The sequence below is a fragment of the Bufo gargarizans genome, chromosome 1 (assembly GCF_014858855.1).
Source record: "Bufo gargarizans isolate SCDJY-AF-19 chromosome 1, ASM1485885v1, whole genome shotgun sequence".
Taxonomy (NCBI): Eukaryota; Metazoa; Chordata; class Amphibia; order Anura; family Bufonidae; genus Bufo; species Bufo gargarizans.
This window is the reverse complement of record NC_058080.1, coordinates 138,595,750-138,613,876: the sequence shown is the minus strand read 5'-3', so window position 1 is coordinate 138,613,876 and position 18,127 is coordinate 138,595,750. Positions and strand designations below refer to the sequence as shown.

General features: G+C 44.1%; 1 protein-coding gene across 10 annotated transcripts in view; it reads left to right on the top strand.

The window, feature by feature from the left end:
- FRYL (FRY like transcription coactivator) overlaps positions 1-18,127 on the top strand; it is a 317,468-nt gene that overhangs the window by 218,851 nt on the left and 80,490 nt on the right. For all 10 annotated transcript variants that reach the window (XM_044298955.1, XM_044298912.1, XM_044298895.1 and 7 more), the window contains 10 exons: positions 621-728; positions 3,773-4,010; positions 5,582-5,767; positions 5,901-5,987; positions 7,800-8,068; positions 8,308-8,503; positions 9,686-9,810; positions 10,938-10,995; positions 13,517-13,608; positions 15,586-15,758. In XM_044298955.1, coding sequence (XP_044154890.1) covers positions 621-728; positions 3,773-4,010; positions 5,582-5,767; positions 5,901-5,987; positions 7,800-8,068; positions 8,308-8,503; positions 9,686-9,810; positions 10,938-10,995; positions 13,517-13,608; positions 15,586-15,758 — 1,532 coding nt within the window. The remainder of the gene's footprint in view (positions 1-620; positions 729-3,772; positions 4,011-5,581; positions 5,768-5,900; positions 5,988-7,799; positions 8,069-8,307; positions 8,504-9,685; positions 9,811-10,937; positions 10,996-13,516; positions 13,609-15,585; positions 15,759-18,127) is intronic.

Sequence of the window (18,127 nt, the reverse complement as noted above, 5' to 3'; positions counted from 1 at the left end):
TTGGACGTATATGTCAGGGGCATTTCCCAGTGGATGCATCCAACCTATGTCAACTGTATAGCCATATAATGCTCCTCTGCTCCAACACTCTGCACTGTGACCTCTACACGGGTCACAGAGCATGCTCACAAGAACCTCCCATAGAAGTCAAGAAGTCCTTTCCATACTATAGCTCTTGCCTGTAAAGCATAATGCTGTTGACAGCAGCTCAAGCAAGGTGGCTACCCCCAAAATTCATGTACAGACAATAGAATAAAAAAAAAAAAACATAATACAATAATTTTTTTATGTGGTTTTAGTTAGTAAAAATGTAGGTGATGCATTCCCTTTAAAAAAAGAAATCAATCTCTCTCTGTGCCACGCTCTCCTCCTTCTGTCAGTCTCTCGCTTTCTCCTCGCACTTCTCTCTTTTGTTCTTTTTCACATAATTACTGTTATCTGTAACCAAGATATGTTAGTGACTTTGAGTCTAGTAGGAGATATCTCGTGGTTATACTGCCTTATTTTTTATTGGATTTGTTTTCCACGCAGCCTGCATGGACTGATTGTAACCTAGTAATAAAGCGATCATATAGATCCTCATGTCCGATTTCCCTTCATTTCTCCTATGTATGTAACAGAGGTGAAAGAAAACCCAAGATTGACTTGTTCAGAACGTGTATTGCTGCTATCCCTAGGCTTATTCCTGATGGCATGAGCAGAGCTGACCTCATTGAATTGCTTGCAAGGTAAACCTCTTCTGCCGGTGTTTTTTTTTTTTTTTATGCTTTATATTCTCAAAAAAACGTATACAGTCCCTTACTTCCCACCCAAGAAATAGTATCAATCAGCAATAATCTGGATTCAGAACCCACAAAGAAAACCTCAGAGCTAAAACGTACCCTGTATTCAGCACACCATGAAATGTCATCTGCGTATTCACAGAAATAAATCAAGTGAGCAATGGGGCAGTGTGAGGTTATACGTGTAGTGGCGATCTGGTAATAGCCTGTATCATATTGTACCTGGACTGGTAGAGGTTAGGTTCCAGAGTGGGATCTCCTGTATCAGAGCAGCTGCCCCACTTTTAGGCAGCATAGGGGTCATTTACTATCCAAAAATATGCCTATATTAGGTGTATCTCTGGCACAGATTGTGACACAAAGGTTAATTGCGCCGCAGTCTGCGACTTTTACCAGCTCACGCCAGATCTAAAAAAGTGAAGATGCCTTGTAAGGGGACGGGCCGTCATTTTCTATGCCTGTTTTAGGCATAGAAAATGATTTAAATGTAAGGCTACTTTCACACTGCCGTTTCTGGGTCCGCCTATGAGATCCGTTTCATGGCTCTCACAAGCGGCCCCAAACGGATCAGTTCAGCCCCAATGCATTCTAAATGGATAAGGATCCACTCAGATTGCATCATTTTGGCTCCCTTCAACCTCCATTCCGCTCTGGAGGTGTACACCAAAACGCTGCTTGCAGTGTTTTGGTGTCCGCCTGCCAGTGCGGAGCCAAACGAATCCGTCCTGACTTACAATGTAAGTCAATGGGGACGGATCCATTTACATTGACACAATATTGGTGCAATTGTAAACGGATCCGTTCCCCATTGACTTTCAATGTAAGTCAGGACAGAGCCGTTTGACTTACACTTAGACTTTTTTTTTTACTTTGTTATATAGACGGATCCGTACTGAACGGATACAAGCGGTTTCATTTATAGGTGCGGATCCGTCTGTGCAGATACCAGACGGATCCGCACCTAACGCAGGTGTGAAAGTAGCCTAAGACAGCAAGGAAGCTGTCTTACATTTAGACTGGCGCAGGAAACGCCAACATTATGTAGAAGCTAGATCTCATTCGAGTTTCATCTTTTCATCTTTATAGATTTATGTCTCCGTGATTGCGCACGTAACATTTTATGGTGTACTGAATAGCTTTAGCTGGAGTTTTTTTCCTGTGAGTTCTGCATTTATTGTATTTCCATCTTCGTCACCGCTAAGCTGTTTGGCGGCAACTTGGCCAATTAACTGTGAGTTCCTAACAATGTGGATTCAGTCTGACACAGATTTACATGTGACTATGCTGTATATGGTAAAATGGGTATTGTTGGACTACTCTCTCTGTACAGTGAATAGCCAGCAAGGATGCCACCTACTCAAGAGGTAAAGCATCAGTTGCACACTCCGAGAGCTTTACTTAACTAATATTAAAGAAATGATTTGGGATTTGCATATTGATGAGCTATCCTAAGCATAGGTGATCAGTATGAGATTGGTGGGGGTCCGACTCCTGGGGAGGCCGCAGCACTCCCATAAGCACCGCTGGATCCTTACAGCTTACCAAGCACAGCACCATACATTGTTTAGTGGCTGTGCTTGGTATTGCAGCTCAGTCCCATTCACTTGAATAGGGCTGAGCTGTGCCCAGGCCACGTGAATGATGAACGTGTTGTCACATGACTTAAGAAGAGCGCTTACAGAAAGTTACAGCCTCTTCGTACAGCTGATCAGCAGGGGTTCCAAGAGTCAGACCCCAGCTGATCTCATATTGTAGACCTAGGATAAGTCATCAGTATGTAAACCCTAGAGAATCTCCTTTTAATAGTAGCTCTTCTTGTATTAAATGAAGTCTGTCACCAGGAAATTCACTGTACCTTCACAATGTAGGGGTAGCTAAGCTTGATATAATGATACCTTTCACTTAGCAGTCCGTTGCGTCATTCTACTTTTAATTGATATGGAAATGAGTAGTTAACTGCACTCAAACCCAAGCCCTTCTGTGCACCTTACCCTTGCTCCTTCCACTTCCTCTGCCAGCATCCACCCCCCAATTTGGGACTAAGCTGCAGATAGACCATGTGACCTGTGGACATGATATCACAGGCATGGTTTTTATATTTTTTTTAGATGTATGCTCCAATCGCATTATTATATTAACCTTTGTGCAACCATGCTATAGCAACATCGAGACGTACAATGCAAGATATCTGTGATGATGGGAATAATTTTCCAGACTTTGCAAGTGTATGTTGTGCTTTGCTGTATACGTGTTTTCTTGTACAATAGCTAATTCAAGGAGTTTTCCATGAGTTACATATGTATGACCTGTCTTCAGGATAGGTCATCAGTATAAAATATGTGGGGGTCCAAATCCCATCACCCCCAGCGCTGTGCTGCTCTCAGGTGAGCACTACGTCCTCTTTCTTGGCCTGATGTCACATGGCCTTTCAGTAGCACAGTCCTATTCAAGTGAATGGGATCACAAGAACAGCCACTATTGTACGGCTCTGTGCTTGTATACTATGAAGAAGGTGCAGCTCTCCGACAGCGCATCAGTGGGGGTGCCAATGATCTGATATTGATGTCCTATCCTGGGGATCAGTCAGCAATATTTATCTCCTTGAAAAACCCCTTGAGTAAGCTATTGTACAAGAAAATACATATAGAGCAAAACGCATGAAATTATCCCCATCATAACAGACGTCTTGCAATGTATGCCTCTCTCTATGTCGTAATTTTATTCTGGCTGCCTCTCGGCATGTTTACCCTGCAGCGGCTGTAACTCTGGCCCACCCCTATTAGGGTGAATGGGGCCGCAGCGGCAGCACGGATCCGGCAGGCTGTTCCCCTGCTGCCGGAGAAGGCTCCCACTAATGTGAAAGTAGCATTAGACGAGCACAATTCTGCAATGTGCAGTCACATTAAAATTCTTAACCAGCAGCAGTTTAACTATCATGTATGACCCGGATAAAGAACGCTACGTTACGTGACTGTTCCTTCTCTTCCTAGGCTTACAATTCATATGGATGAAGAGCTGCGTGGGCTGGCTTTCAATACCTTACAGGCTCTAATGCTTGATTTTCCCGACTGGCGGGAGGATGTTCTTTCAGGATTCGTTTATTTCATTGTGCGGGAAGTGACTGATGTGCACCCGTCGCTTCTAGATAATGCGGTGAAGATGCTGGTGCAGCTAATAAACCAGTGGAAGCAGGCGGTGCAAATGCACAATAAGAACACTGATGCACAGGTATGCTCTCCTCATCATTCCAGGTCCCATATTATAGGACTGCATCTTTGGCTTGGCACAATGGTTACAGTAAGTGAAGAGTACTCCAGCTAAGGCTCTATTAACACTTCCTGGAGTCATGGTGAGACCCTTTGGGGGAGATTTATCAAACTGCTGTCCATAGCAACTAATCAGAGTCCATCTTTCATTTTTCACAGCTCCGTTGGAAAATGAAAGGCGGAATCTGACTGGTTGCTATGGGCAACTAAGCCAGTTCTACTTTACACCAGTTTGATAAATCTCCCCCATTGACTTAGGCCTCATGCACACGGCCGCTGTTTTGGTGCGCATCTGAGCCGCAGTTTTGGCGGCTCGGATGCGGACCCTTTCTCTTTAATGGGGCCGCAAAAGATGCGGATAGCACTCCGTGTGCTGTCCGCTTCCGTTCCGTGGTCCTCAAAAAAAATATAACCTGTCCTATTCTTGTCCGCAAAATATTAATGGCTGTCCGTGCCGTTCCGCAAATTGCGGAACGCACTTGGACGCCATCCGTGTTTTGCGGATCCACGGTTTGTGGACCGCAAAACGCACAACGGTCATGTGCATGAGGCCTTAAATTGAGTCCATCTGAATAATGGCTAGGAGTGTAAGCAGAGCCGTATTCTTTTGGTGCACGGTTACCGCTGGCAAATCATTCTGAATACAGAACATGCTGCTTTAATGGGGTTACACCATACATGTAAAACTCTTTTACTCAAAGTCTCATGCACATGACCGTATGTGTTTAGCCATTCGCAGAACAAGGTGTGCATGCTACCATTTCCTTTCTTTCTCCCTTCTGTAGAAATGTCCTTTCCTTATCCACCAAAAGGACAAGTACTGTATATGACATGTTCAATATTTATTTGCGTACATACGGATACGAAATGAATGTGTCCACTTCTGGTCTGCACTAGATGCAGATTGGATGTGAAACAAAATCCAGTGGTGTGCATGAGGCCTTAAGTGGAGCCCTTTCTTTCCTTTCTGTGGGTGGGCAGCAGCTAATCAAGCACCTGCATCTCCCAGGATACATTGCAGTTAACATTAGCAACCCCTTCTTCCCCTGCATAGAAAATAGTCCCTGACATACAGCCCCAAATATACACCTGCTATGTAATGTCCCACATTCTGCTTCTCCGCTGCCTAGAGAGAGAAAGAGATTTCTTGGAATGTAGCAGTAGATCAGATCACCACACTAGCATTGAGAGGGAGGAAGCAGGGAATCTACTGAGCATGTTAGTCCACCACTAAATGCTGGAGAAGATGGACTAGAAGCGTAAACAGCAGGGAGCGCTACCAGAGAAGAAAATGCCATGTACATAAAAAAGCCAGACAATATTTTTATTAGAAATAAAACTTCATCTGCACTGTCCTATTATTTGCATAATAATCCATTTAGCTGGATAACCCGTTTAACCCCCATTTTTGTCATATGCTTTTCTAAAGATTTTCAGTGTAGAGAAAACATAGTGACATCTCCTACAAGGCCCCTTATAGACAGAAATGTGTCTGATGGTCATCATTTTCTCTGTATCTCTTCTGTTTTCCAGCGGGGTATGCACAATGGAGCCACCCATACGCTCCATCTGGAAAGAAGTCCAGTCTCGAGCGTGTTCCATGTTGTAGAAGGGTTTGCACTGGTCATTTTGTGTAACAGCCGACCTGCCACCAGGAGGTTAGCGGTCAACGTCCTCCGAGAGATACGAGCTCTTTTTACAGTCCTTGAACTTTCAAAGGTGAGCAGAAGTGTTTCCTTTATTCATTACTAGCACCTAATACACGCCATCAGCCCTGCTTCTATAGGGTTTTCCTGTAAGAACACACACAGGAATATGTGCTCGGAGATTTTCAGTTGTTTCTCTGTCATAGGGTGAAGAGGAGTTGGCTATTGATGTCATGGACAGGCTTAGTCCATCCATCCTAGAAAGCTTCATACACCTCACAGGAGCAGATCAGGTAAGTCTGGTACTTACCTAGTAGGTGCACCCTAAGTGACTTCAATGACTTCTTTTTATTAATGTCTTTACTTGTGGTAATCTATACAAACATGTGTTAGTACACAGAATCTGTGCATTACTTATTTAACATACTAGATGGCCACGAGACTAATAAGTCTTGGAATAGAAATGGTCCACAGAAGTAGCCCTTTAAATTATGAATGCATGTTATTCTCATCTGTAGTCTGATACATCTGCCTATAAACGTAAACCAGCAGGCATGATATACTGATATACTCCTATTTGGCCCATAACTGACTGTGGAGACATCATTCTTAATATTGGGCGCGGGGGAAGGTTGTGCAAAGGAGCAACTGACACTAGCAGGTTTCATATCAGTACGAATGGTGAGCACTGTACATGACCCGATTGCTAATAAACTCAACAGTCTAAGGGTATGTTCACATGACGGATTTAGAAAATCTGCCTAAAAAAAATTGAGCATGGACATGGAATCTTTTTTTTTTTTTTTTTACATTTTCTGTGAGTTGCGATTACATGCAGCGATCTCCTCCACAGTAGGGGGAACAGCTATCACTATTGCCATCCCTCATCCCCATTAAGAATCATTGTTTGCCGGTAGCAGATCGTGATTACACAGCTTAAAAATGTTGATTGCCCAATTAACGAGTGGCAGTATTACGCAGCCACATAATCACTAGTTATCGATGATCTGGCCAGTGTAATATAAGCCCTTCTGTAACATGGACTCACCGCTGTGTCCACCCTTCCTCTCCCTCTGATGCTAAGCTCCTGGCCCGGGGTACATGGGCTGTATAGTGCCGAGACTGCATCCAGTATACATGTGCTGCCTAGCATGATATCATCAGTTCTGTCATATATATCTAATAAGTACATAGGGAGTAGTGATCTGTGGTGCTTCTAGTCCAGTATTATATATATGCATCGTCCAGGGTGTAATTTAGTGCTAGCGGCTCAGGTCTTGTGTGCATGTGAGATGTGACGTGATAGTAGTAGCATTTAGTGGGTGCAAGGTGTAAAAAAAAAAGCCTGTATGACTAAGGGCTACACATAGGCCTGAATGCATTGGAAAAGTGCATCTAGAAACTAATCAAAGCCACCAGATTCACAGTTTAGACTTTCACTGCTTACTTTCTTCTGTACATTGTGCTGCATAGCACTTCTATGCACATGTAGCGTATTAATTGGTTGAGCCTTCTGTATTAGGTCGCAGGTTGGTTATAGTTCCAGGTGTCTTGTAGATGTGGAAGTACAGGGGTTGGTTATAGTCTCTGACATGAAGTATGTGGCTTTTGGGTGGCTTCATAGTCCCTAATGGGGAACTAAGTTCAGGCTGCGTATTCCCTGGGTGCTGGCAGCTGGAGCTGATGATCTCACTTTCTCTTAGTGATGACATCACTTGCACTTTACATATCTAACATGATAACACTACTCGTGATTTACAGAGCAGCTGGTTATCACAGAAAATGGAGCAGAAACGTATCTGTTCCACTTTCACTTTCAGGCATGGCCTCGAATTTGGTTCTTTTAATATGTCACTTGTCGCAGCAGTCTCAGGGACACCTATTGCTGTACTGTTTCTGCTTGATTCCCACTCATTTCGGCCATTGAGAAAAAATGAAACAAAGTTGAACTTGCACATTATGCTAAAGAACTTTTTACTGTGTTCTACTCAAATGCCAAGATAAACTGAGTGGATTGTTACATTTCTGTATGGTTATGCTCATTTGTATATCTTCTGCTTCAGGTGATATCTTTGGGTTTTGTCTGATTTTTCTCTATGCTTTAGACCACTTTGCTGTACTGCCCCAGCTCAATAGATCTTCAGACACTTGCAGAATGGAGTTCATCCCCCATCAGCCATCAGTTTGATGTAGTCAGTCCATCCCACATCTGGATTTTTGCACACATCACGCAGGGTCAGGATCCTTGGATAATAAGCCTCTCCAGCTTCTTGAAGCAAGAAAACCTGCCCAAATACTGCCCCACTGCTGTCAGCTATGCCTGGATGTTTTCTTACACCCGCCTTCAGCTTCTTTCTCCACAAGTCGATATAAAGTAAGAGAATCTGTAGATATGAGGAATATAATGACTGTTACTGTAAACACGGGGGCAGATTTATCAAAACTGGTGTAAATTTTCCAAAGGCGCTCTGAATAATGAAAGGTGGAATCTGATTGGTTGCTATGATTTTCCTTTACACCAGTTTTGATAAATCTCCCCCATAGTGTTATTACATTTCCAGAAATGTAAGGAAATCAGTTTTCATTGTATATTAATTCCTTTTTTTCTTGCAGTAGTCCTATTAATGCTAAGAAGGTGACTGCAGTCACAGGCAGCGATTCGTATATCGGCCTTTGGAGAAACTACTTGATTCTTTGCTGCAGTGCAGCAACGTCTGCAGGTTCTTCAGCTTCTGCAGGTTCTGTTCGATGTTCCCCTCCAGAGACGCTGGCGTCTACCCCTGACAGTGGATATTGCATTGATTCTAAAGTAAGTTATGTACAGGAGCTAATGACATTGTAAGGTGACTTCTGCCTTTCTTTTAGGCTCTCTTCTCATATGAATTTAGCAACAAACTGTTAGTAAATGTAGGTTTTCTAAAATCAGTTTGTGGATTTTTTTTCAAATTTGTTTCTAAATAAGGAAATTGGACACTTTCCATATACTGAATTCTTCGGGCTATAAGATGCACCTTTTTTTTTTTAGCAAGAAAAAAATATTTAAAAGTGCCTACGTCTTATAGTCTGCTGTTTAATAGAAGTTCCCATTAGAGAATATAGCACGCTCGCTACTCGGCCCACAACATTTTCTGATCAGTCGCCATATGAGCCAGGGGAGAGAGAAACAGCCGAGAAAGATGCGGGTCGACGGTGGCGAGAGGTGAGGGAGAGTGCTGGAAGGATGGAGCTTTACCGTGCGTGCAGCGCCTCCTCTCTTGCTTGCTGTGGGGACTTGTTTAGGTAGAGAGGGGGGCAACAGAGAAGGCTGAGGGTGAGAACCAAGGGAGAGCGCTGGAAGTACCGAGATGTCCACATCGCCTCCAGTTATCACAGAGCTTGTATAATAATGTACACAGCATGTCATGTCTAGGGAACCCTTTACCTTCTGTGAGGTGAGCACATACATACATGGCCGGCTGCCCATGTGACCTGGCTCTTCTTGCTGGCTGCTATTGACACTAGGGAGGCTTGTTTCCGTCACGGGTTGCTATTGGCTGCCATACGATGGGGAGATGGAGTGGCGACCGTGCCGGCATTAGAAGCGACATAGTACTTACCTCGCTCCCCGGCACCTATCTGTGAGGGGCCTGGGCATATTGGGGGAGAAGGCATTATGGGCCTTGGATAACACCTTTAAAGATGCTTCAAATTTAACAAAGTATGCCAATGCAGAATCAAGAAAAACGGACTATTAGCTGTTTGATAAATTGCCACCAGTGTCTTTGGAGCCAGTATCGGTGGAGGAAGGTAGTGCTTTTGCCTCGGTGCTGTATGTAAATGTATCTGTCAAATTTTATTCAATATTGACAAAAAATAAAAAGACACCTCTTATACGCACAGAAAGGTATATGGGGTAAGGGTGTCACAGCCTTTAAAAATGTTTGAAACGTTTTAACTTTATGTACGAAAGCAGTAGTGAATCCACGTAATTCCAGCGAGTTTTCTTTTACAGATTATTGGCAGTCCGTCCCCCTCATCCCTATTCAAGCACATAGTACCAATGATGCGTTCAGAGAGCATAGAAATAACAGAATCTCTTGTTCTGGGCCTTGGCAGGACCAACCCTGGAGCTTTTAGGTAAAATGACTGCTTTCGTGTAATAGAATCTCGCATTTTGTCTAATATAACCAAAGAAACATGTTTTTGACAGCCCACCTGGATGGCATTTTCCCTTTACACGGGCAGAGAATGCAAAACATAATCGCTAACCAGCGTTCATAGGAATGTTTACTAATTATCTGCCGGAGTAAAAGGCGCCGCTGATTACCCGATGAAACTGAATAGTTTGTGCACGCACAAAAATGATTATTTACTGGCAGCAGATCGTGCTGTTTAAACTTGCTCTGCTGAATGGGGACAAGCAATACTGTGAAGGAGATCGCTGCGTGTTATGCAGAACCATTCACCTCAATGGGGCCACAAAAAAGACAGAAGTTACTCCGTGTACATTCCGTGTTCACATGGCTGTTCTGCCCAAAAAATAGAACTTGTTCTATTATTGTCCGCATTACGTACAAGGGTAGGACTGTTCAATTAGGGGCCGGCTTTCCTGTTCCTCAAAATGCGGAATGCACACGGCCGGTATCCGTGTTGGATCTGCAATTTGCAGTCCTCAAAACACACAACGGTCATGTGCATGAGTGCCTTGTAGCAGAAATGTGTATATTTAAAGCGTCCCGGTGTAAAGCTTCACTTTTGTTACTGACCATGTTACTCGTTGCCCGTCAGGATTGTTACATTGCAGAGTCCTCACATTGGCATAATTGCTGTCTTTTTAATACAAAAAATTTCAGCTGGCACTGCAAAAGACTCCAATTCTGGGAGCTGCTGTGCCGATCTTCAGTGCAAGATGCAAATAAACATACGATCGTAAGAAACTGAATGCATGGCACCTGCCATACTGTAAAATCTTATCTTCATTGATTTGGCAGGTTATATCAGGTGTGGACAAATAAGGCGAGGGCCTGCCAGATAAAGTGCAGGAGCGCATGAATCGGCCGTCGCCTTATTTGTCCTAACCTAATGTGACCTGCTAAAGCAATGAAGATAAGAGTTTACCGTCTGAGTGTCATGCATTCTGTTTCCTTGGATCATATAATTACTGTCTTTTTTTGTAAATGTTGTGTAAACTTCATAGCATTTCTTGTCCAAGCAACTGTTTTAATACCAGGTGTCTAATATGGCTGTCTGTTCTTTATATCCAGGGAATTAATTGAGGAGTTGCACCCCATAATTAAAGAAGCACTTGATAGAAGGCCAGAGGTAATTATGTAACCGTTCACTGTAATACAGGGTGATTCTAAAAGCATGGTGCCTGTAGGAAAGGCCTCTAGATAAAATACACAGATTCTGCTCTTGAAAAATTAAAGCTGTGCTGTGAGTGGTTGCTATGAAAGCTGTGCTGTGAGTGGTTGCTATGAAAGCTGTGCTGTGAGTGGTTGCTATGAAAGCTGTGCTGTGAGTGGTTGCTATGAAAGCTGTGCTGTGAGTGGTTGCTATGAAAGCTGTGCTGTGAGTGGTTGCTATGAAAGCTGTGCTGTGAGTGGTTGCTATGAAAGCTGTGCTGTGAGTGGTTGCTATGAAAGCTGTGCTGTGAGTGGTTGCTTTGAAAGCTGTCATATGAGTGATTGCTATGAAAGCTGTCATATGAGTGGTTGCTATGAAAGCTGTGCTGTGAGTGGTTGCTATGAAAGCTGTGCTGTGAGTGGTTGCTATGAAAGCTGTGCTGTGAGTGGTTGCTATGAAAGCTGCGCTGTGAGTGGTTGCTATGAAAGCTGCGCTGTGAGTGGTTGCTATGAGAGCTGCGCTGTGAGTGGTTGCTATGAGAGCTGCGCTGTGAGTGGTTGCTATGAGAGCTGCGCCGTGAGTGGTTGCTATGAGAGCTGCGCCGTGAGTGGTTGCTATGAGAGCTGCGCCGTGAGTGGTTGCTATGAGAGCTGCGCCGTGAGTGGTTGCTATGAGAGCTGCGCCGTGAGTGGTTGCTATGAGAGCTGCGCCGTGAGTGGTTGCTATGAGAGCTGCGCCGTGAGTGGTTGCTATGAGAGCTGCGCCGTGAGTGGTTGCTATGAGAGCTGCGCCGTGAGTGGTTGCTATGAGAGCTGCGCCGTGAGTGGTTGCTATGATAACTGCTGTGAGTGGTTGCTATGATAACTGCTGTGAGTGGTTGCTATGAAAGCTGTGCTGTGAGTGGTTGCTATGGGCAACAAAGTCAGTTTTAGTTTAGACAGTTGTCATGAATCTGCCCCTTTGTGGTTAGTTTAAACCTCTACAGAAAGGGGCAGTTGTAAGATGACGACATCGCAGCAAGAAACGGGGTCCGTGGTGTCAGATTAAATTTGGTAAATGGGCAGAGAAACTGCATTGTGCGTGGGGTGAAGCGGCTCAGAACCACTGGCTGCTTATGTGATAAGAAAAGTCCAGGCCGCCCAAAGACTGTGGAGGAGACTGAACAGGATTAGAGCCGTGGACCAGCATGGTCTAGGAAGTCAACCAGGCAGATTAGTGTGGGACTACAAGTGCCACAATCCACGGTATGGAATATCTTACGTCTGCGTTGCAAGCCAGACAGATGACAGATTCTTCAGAAGCAGAAACCAGGCGACAAACCCAAGAGCCATGACTTGCATTGACTTGCAGAGCCGATTGGAAGAGGATGAATTGTCTGACAGGCTGGTGTTCAGCCATGATGATACCGCTCACCTCAGAGGGAAGATCAGTCACTGCTACGTTCCAATCTGGGGCTCAGAAAACCCACTTGGCCCTTGGGTTTCACATGAGGGACACACCCAAAATTAAACATGCCCTATGTAATGAGCAGGTGCAAAGAAGTCTACGGTCTTGAAGATACTGTCCCTGGCCTCTCCTACCTGGGAATGATAAAGGAGCATTAGATCGGCTGCCAATGTTGCACAGGTAACCAGATCTAACAGCCTGGTGACTCCTTGCCATGGGGCTACATCGAGAACTAAGCCACAGCTTCACTTGAAAAGTGGAGTTCATATCCAAGAGTACGTTTGCACTCCTCCAGACAGAACTGGGCGACCGCCTCGACATCTGCAGCTCACATCAAACATGTGGAGTGTATAGATAAGACTTGGTTAGATGGTGTTAATAAATGCGGGTTATGTTCTGGGTTATAAATACCGAGGCTGCCATTTTGCACCATTCTTTTTGAATCACTCTGTGTTGTGTTTTATTCCCGGTTGTTTTTTATGTTATTTTTTTACCTTTTGCATGCCAAGATACTGCACACCGAATGCCATCCCCCTAACGTAATGCAAAAAGTTTTAAGGAGAGCCTGCAACGGCCAAAACTGTACTGACACACTGTGCCGCAGCTCTAGAAACATGCTGTGTGTAGCCCCTTTGGTTGAGGACCTTTGCTCTGGAATTTTAGATCAGTCTGAACATACGAAGCCAAATTAAAATTAGGCCTTACAGATTAGCGAAAAAGCAGATGGAACGCGTTAGACTGCGTTGATGGTAATGAAACTATATCTGGACTGTGATGTATAAGGGTACTATCCAGAGGACAGGCCATCAGATCAGCGGCAGTCTGACTCCAGCAAGCACTGGGTGCCAGCGCAGCACCATACACTGCGCCTAATACCAGTGAATAGGACTGCAAAATGTCTACAGGGGCACAGTGCCTGCTAAAGTCAGACCCCCACTGACCGGATATGGATGGACTACCCTGAGGGTAAGACAATAATATTATAGTCCCAGAAAACTCCTTACGTGTTTAATAAATTGTATTTCCCTTGTTAATTTTTTTTTTTTAACAGAATATGAAGCGGCGCAGGCGTCGAGATATTTTACGAGTGCAGCTGGTCCGTATATTTGAACTGCTGGCAGATGCTGGTGTCATTAGTCACAGGTAGGTCGGTAGAGATGTTTCTAAGTACAGTATTAACATGTAGTAAAAATGCTCATCTTTCAGTCCTTGTGCTGCCATATTGAGAAGTGATGGGTTACTGCAGATTATCATTTCTTGGGAAACTAATTAAGGGTCCATTCACACATCTGTGTATGTTTTGCAGATCCGCAAAACACGGACACCAGCAATGTGCACATCGCCGGCACTATAATAGAATATGCCTAATCTTGTCCGCATTTCTGGATCCGGGCAGCACATCGTGCTGCCCCATAGAAATGAATGGGTCCACAATTCCGTTCCGCAAAATGCGGAATAGAATTGCGGACCTGTGAATGGAGCCTAAGGCTACTTTCACACTGGCGTTTTGGCTTTCCGTTTGTGAGATCCTTCATGGGTTCTCACAAGCGGTCCAAAACGGATCAGTTTTGCCCTAATGCATTCTGAATGGAAAAGGATCCGCTCAGAATGCATCAGTTTACCTCCGTTCCGTCTCCATTCCGCTTTGGAGACGGACACCAAAATGCTGTATTTCGTCTGACGAAACTGAACCAAACGAATCCGTCCTGGCACACGATGTAAGTCAATGGGGACGGATCTGTTTTTTTATGACACAGTCTGGCACAATAGAAAACGGATCCGTCCTCCATTGACTTTCAATGGTGTTCATGACAGATCCGTCTTGGCTATGTTAAAGATAATACAAACAGATCCGTTCTGAGCGGATGCAGACGGTTGTATTATGTGAACGGATCCGTCTGTGCAGATGCATGACGGATCCGCACCAAATGAGAGCGTGAAAGTAGCCTAAGGAGTTCACACTGCAGTTATTTGATCAGTGATTGGGAGGCAAAACCAGAATTGAAGCCTACTCAGACATAAGGTACAAGGGAAAGATCTGTCCCTGTTCTGTGTTATGACCCGCACCTGGTTTTGGTACACAATAACGGATGGAACTAACTGACCGAACAACTGAAGTGTGAATTTGGCCTAAGTAATAGTAGACCAAAATATAAAACCTTTATAAAAAATAAAATAATTATATATATATATATATATATATATATATATATATATATATATATATATATATATTTAGAAAAGTTTAAGAAAATCAGAACTGTTGGGTTGTCTTTAAAGGGCATCTGTCAGCAGATCTGTACCTATGACACTGGCTGACCTGTTACATGTGCACTTGGCAGCTGAAGACATCTGTGTTGGTCCAATGTTCATACGTGCCTGCATTACTGAGAAAAATTATGTTTTGTTATATACAAATGAGCTTCTAGGAGCAACGGGGGTGTTGTCATTACTCCTAGAAGCTCTGCTCTCCCTGTTTGGCGGCGCCCTCTCCACATTGACTGACAAGGCCAGGTGTGATGATGTTTTCACTGCCTGATCCTTTCAATCAAAGAGGAGACGGCGCAGCAGTTGCAGACAGAGCAGAGCCTCTAGGTGTAATGACAACGCCCCCGGTGCTCCTAGAGGCTCATTTGCATATATTAAAGCATCATTTTTCTCAACAATGTGGACACATATGAACATGGGACCAACACAGATGCCTTTAGCTGCACATGTAACAGGTCAGGCAGTTTCATAGTACGGCACTTATACTAGTTCACATTCCTGCTTAAGCGCTGTGTGCCCCACTTCATATGGAGGTTTATTCTGCACAAATCCAGCAGAGGAACTTGGTGACATGCTCCATCAGATTCCGTCTATATGAAGGCATTTACCCCCAGAGCTCAGCACACGGAGGCCGTCCTGCTCCAGATTAGGCTCTGATATGCACAGGAAAGCACAGACTAACTGGAGAATGTCCCTTCCCTGTATTGTTGAATAGATTGGATGTATAAGTGGCTTTCTAGGATGATTATCACAGCAGAGCCTGTGTATACTGTGTAGAAGTGCCTGACATGTGTTTATCTGTTGGTGTGTAAGTTGCAGAGTAGTAGTTTCATCTTTTCCTCTCTTTCCTAGTTTAAGTGGAGGCCTTGACAATGAGACACATTCCCTGAACAATACTCTGCTCGAATACGTGGACTTAACCAGACAGTTACTGGAAGCGGAGAACGAGAAGGACTCTGATACACTGAAGGATATCCGATGCCATTTTAGTGCCTTAGTGGCGAATATCATTCAAAACGTTCCAGGTATCCTCACCTATGTATTATCAGGCCCCTTTCAGACGAGCGAATGTCTCGCTGCGGACGTGCAGCGAGGCACCCGGCCTGAACTTCCAGCACTGCCGGGGTCACATAGCATTATATTGGTTTATGATGCTATGTAACCCTTAGAGGTCTGGAATGTATTGGATAACACTGACAGCAGTAGGTCAGCATTATCCAATAATTTCCAGAACTGTAAGAATTACATAGCATTATAAACCATTATAATGCTATGTGACCCCGGCAGTGCTGGAAGTTCAGGCCAGGTGCCTCGCTGCGAGTCCGGAGTGTGACAGTCGCTTGTCTGAAAGGGGCCTAACTGTATTACAGTGCATTAAGCTTATAATACAGAGCAGAACATATCATCTAGATATCCTGCATGCAAAAGTTCACCAGCAGGTGGGGCTCATTTACGAACGGATATACGCCCGTTTTGTGGCGCATATCTGGTGCAGATTCTGTTGCATGTTGTGGCAGAATCTGCAACTTATTCCGCGCTCATGCCAGGTCTAAAAAAGGGGATCATTCATCATTTTCTACCCCTGGTTTAGGGTACTTTCACACTAGCGTTTTTCTTTTCCGGGATAGAGTTCCATCCTAGGGGCTCAATACCGGAAAAGAACTGATCAGTTTTATCCCCATGCATTCTGAATGGAGAGCAATCCGTTCACGATGCTTCAGGATGTCTTCAGTTCAGTCTTTTTGACTGATCAGGACAGATATAAAACTGCAGCATGCTACTGGTTTTATCTCTGGCCCAAAAAACTGAACACTTGCCTGAATGTCAGGTCCAGCATTTTTTTCCATAGGAATATACAGTCCTGATCAAAAGTTTAAGACCACTTGAAAAATGGCAAAAAATCATATTTTACATTGTTGGATCTTGACAAGGTTCCAAGTAGAGCTTCAACATGCGACAAGAAGAAATGAGTGAGACCAAAAAATTTTTTGACCATTCAAGTAATTGAAAATAACGATTAAACAGAAACAGGCTGTTTTTCAGCTGATCCAAATTTTGGGACCACATGCCTAAATCTGTGCAAAGATGCAGATTCATTGTCATTTTCTGTCAGGTAGTGGCAAAGGCAAAAAAACTCTCCCTTTTTGAACGTGGTCGGGTTGTTGAACTGCATAAGCAGGGTCTCTCACAGCGCGCCATCGCTGCTGAGGTGGGACGCAGTAAGACAGTCATTTGGAATTTCTTAAATGATCCTGAGGGTTATGAAACGTCAAGTGGAAGACCCAAAATAGTTTCATCAGCACTGAGCCGGAGGATCCAATTGGCTGTCCGTCAAGACACTGGACGATCCTCGACCCAAATTAAGGCCCTTACTGGTGCTGACTGCAGACCCATAACCATCAGATGGCATCTGAGACTGAAGGGCTTCAAAAACAAAAAACATCTTCAAAGACCTCGTCTCCTTGAACGCCACAGAACTGCTCGTTTGGACTTTGCAAGAGAGCACCAAACATGGGACATTCAAAGGTGGAAGAAAGTTTTATTCTCTGAGAAAAAATTTAACCTTGATGGTCCTTGATGGTTTCCAATGTTACTGGCATGACAAGCAGAACCCACCTGAGATGTTTTCTACGCGCCACAGTGGAGGGGGCGCTATAATGGTCTGGGGTGCTTTTTCTATCAGTGGAACAATGGAGCTTCAGGAAGTGCAGGGGCATCAAACGGCCGCTGGCTATTTCCAGATGTTGCAGAGAGCATTCCTCATGACTGAGGGCCCTCGTCTGTGTGGTAACGACTGGGTTTTTCAACAGGACAACGCTACAGTACACAATGCCCGCAGGACAAGGGACTTCTTCCAGGAGAATAACATCACTCTTTTGGCCCATTCTGCGTGTTCCCCTGATCTAAATCCAATTGAGAACATTTGGGGATGGATGGCAAGGGAAGTTTACAAAAATGGACAACAGTTCCAGACAGTAGATGGCCTTCGTGCGGCCGTCTTCACCACTTGGAGAAATGTTCCCACTCACCTCATGGAAACGCTTGCATCAAGCATGCCGAAACAAATTTATGAAGTGATAAACAATAACGGCGGAGCTACTCATTACTGAGTTCATGTTTGGAAGTTGGATTTCTGTTTTGGGGGGGGTTTATATTTTTTTTTTGGAGGTGTGTCTTAAACTTTTGATCAGCTGAAAAACAGCCTGTTTCAGTTTATTCGTTGTTTTTCATAAAATTGAATGCTTAAAAAATGTTTTGTCTCACTCCCATTTCTTCTTGTTGCATGTTGAAGCTCTACTTGGAACCTTGTTAAGATCCAGCCATGCTAAATATGATTTTTTGCCATTTTTTTAAGTGGTCTTAAACTTTTGATCAGGACTGTATTAGTGCCGGA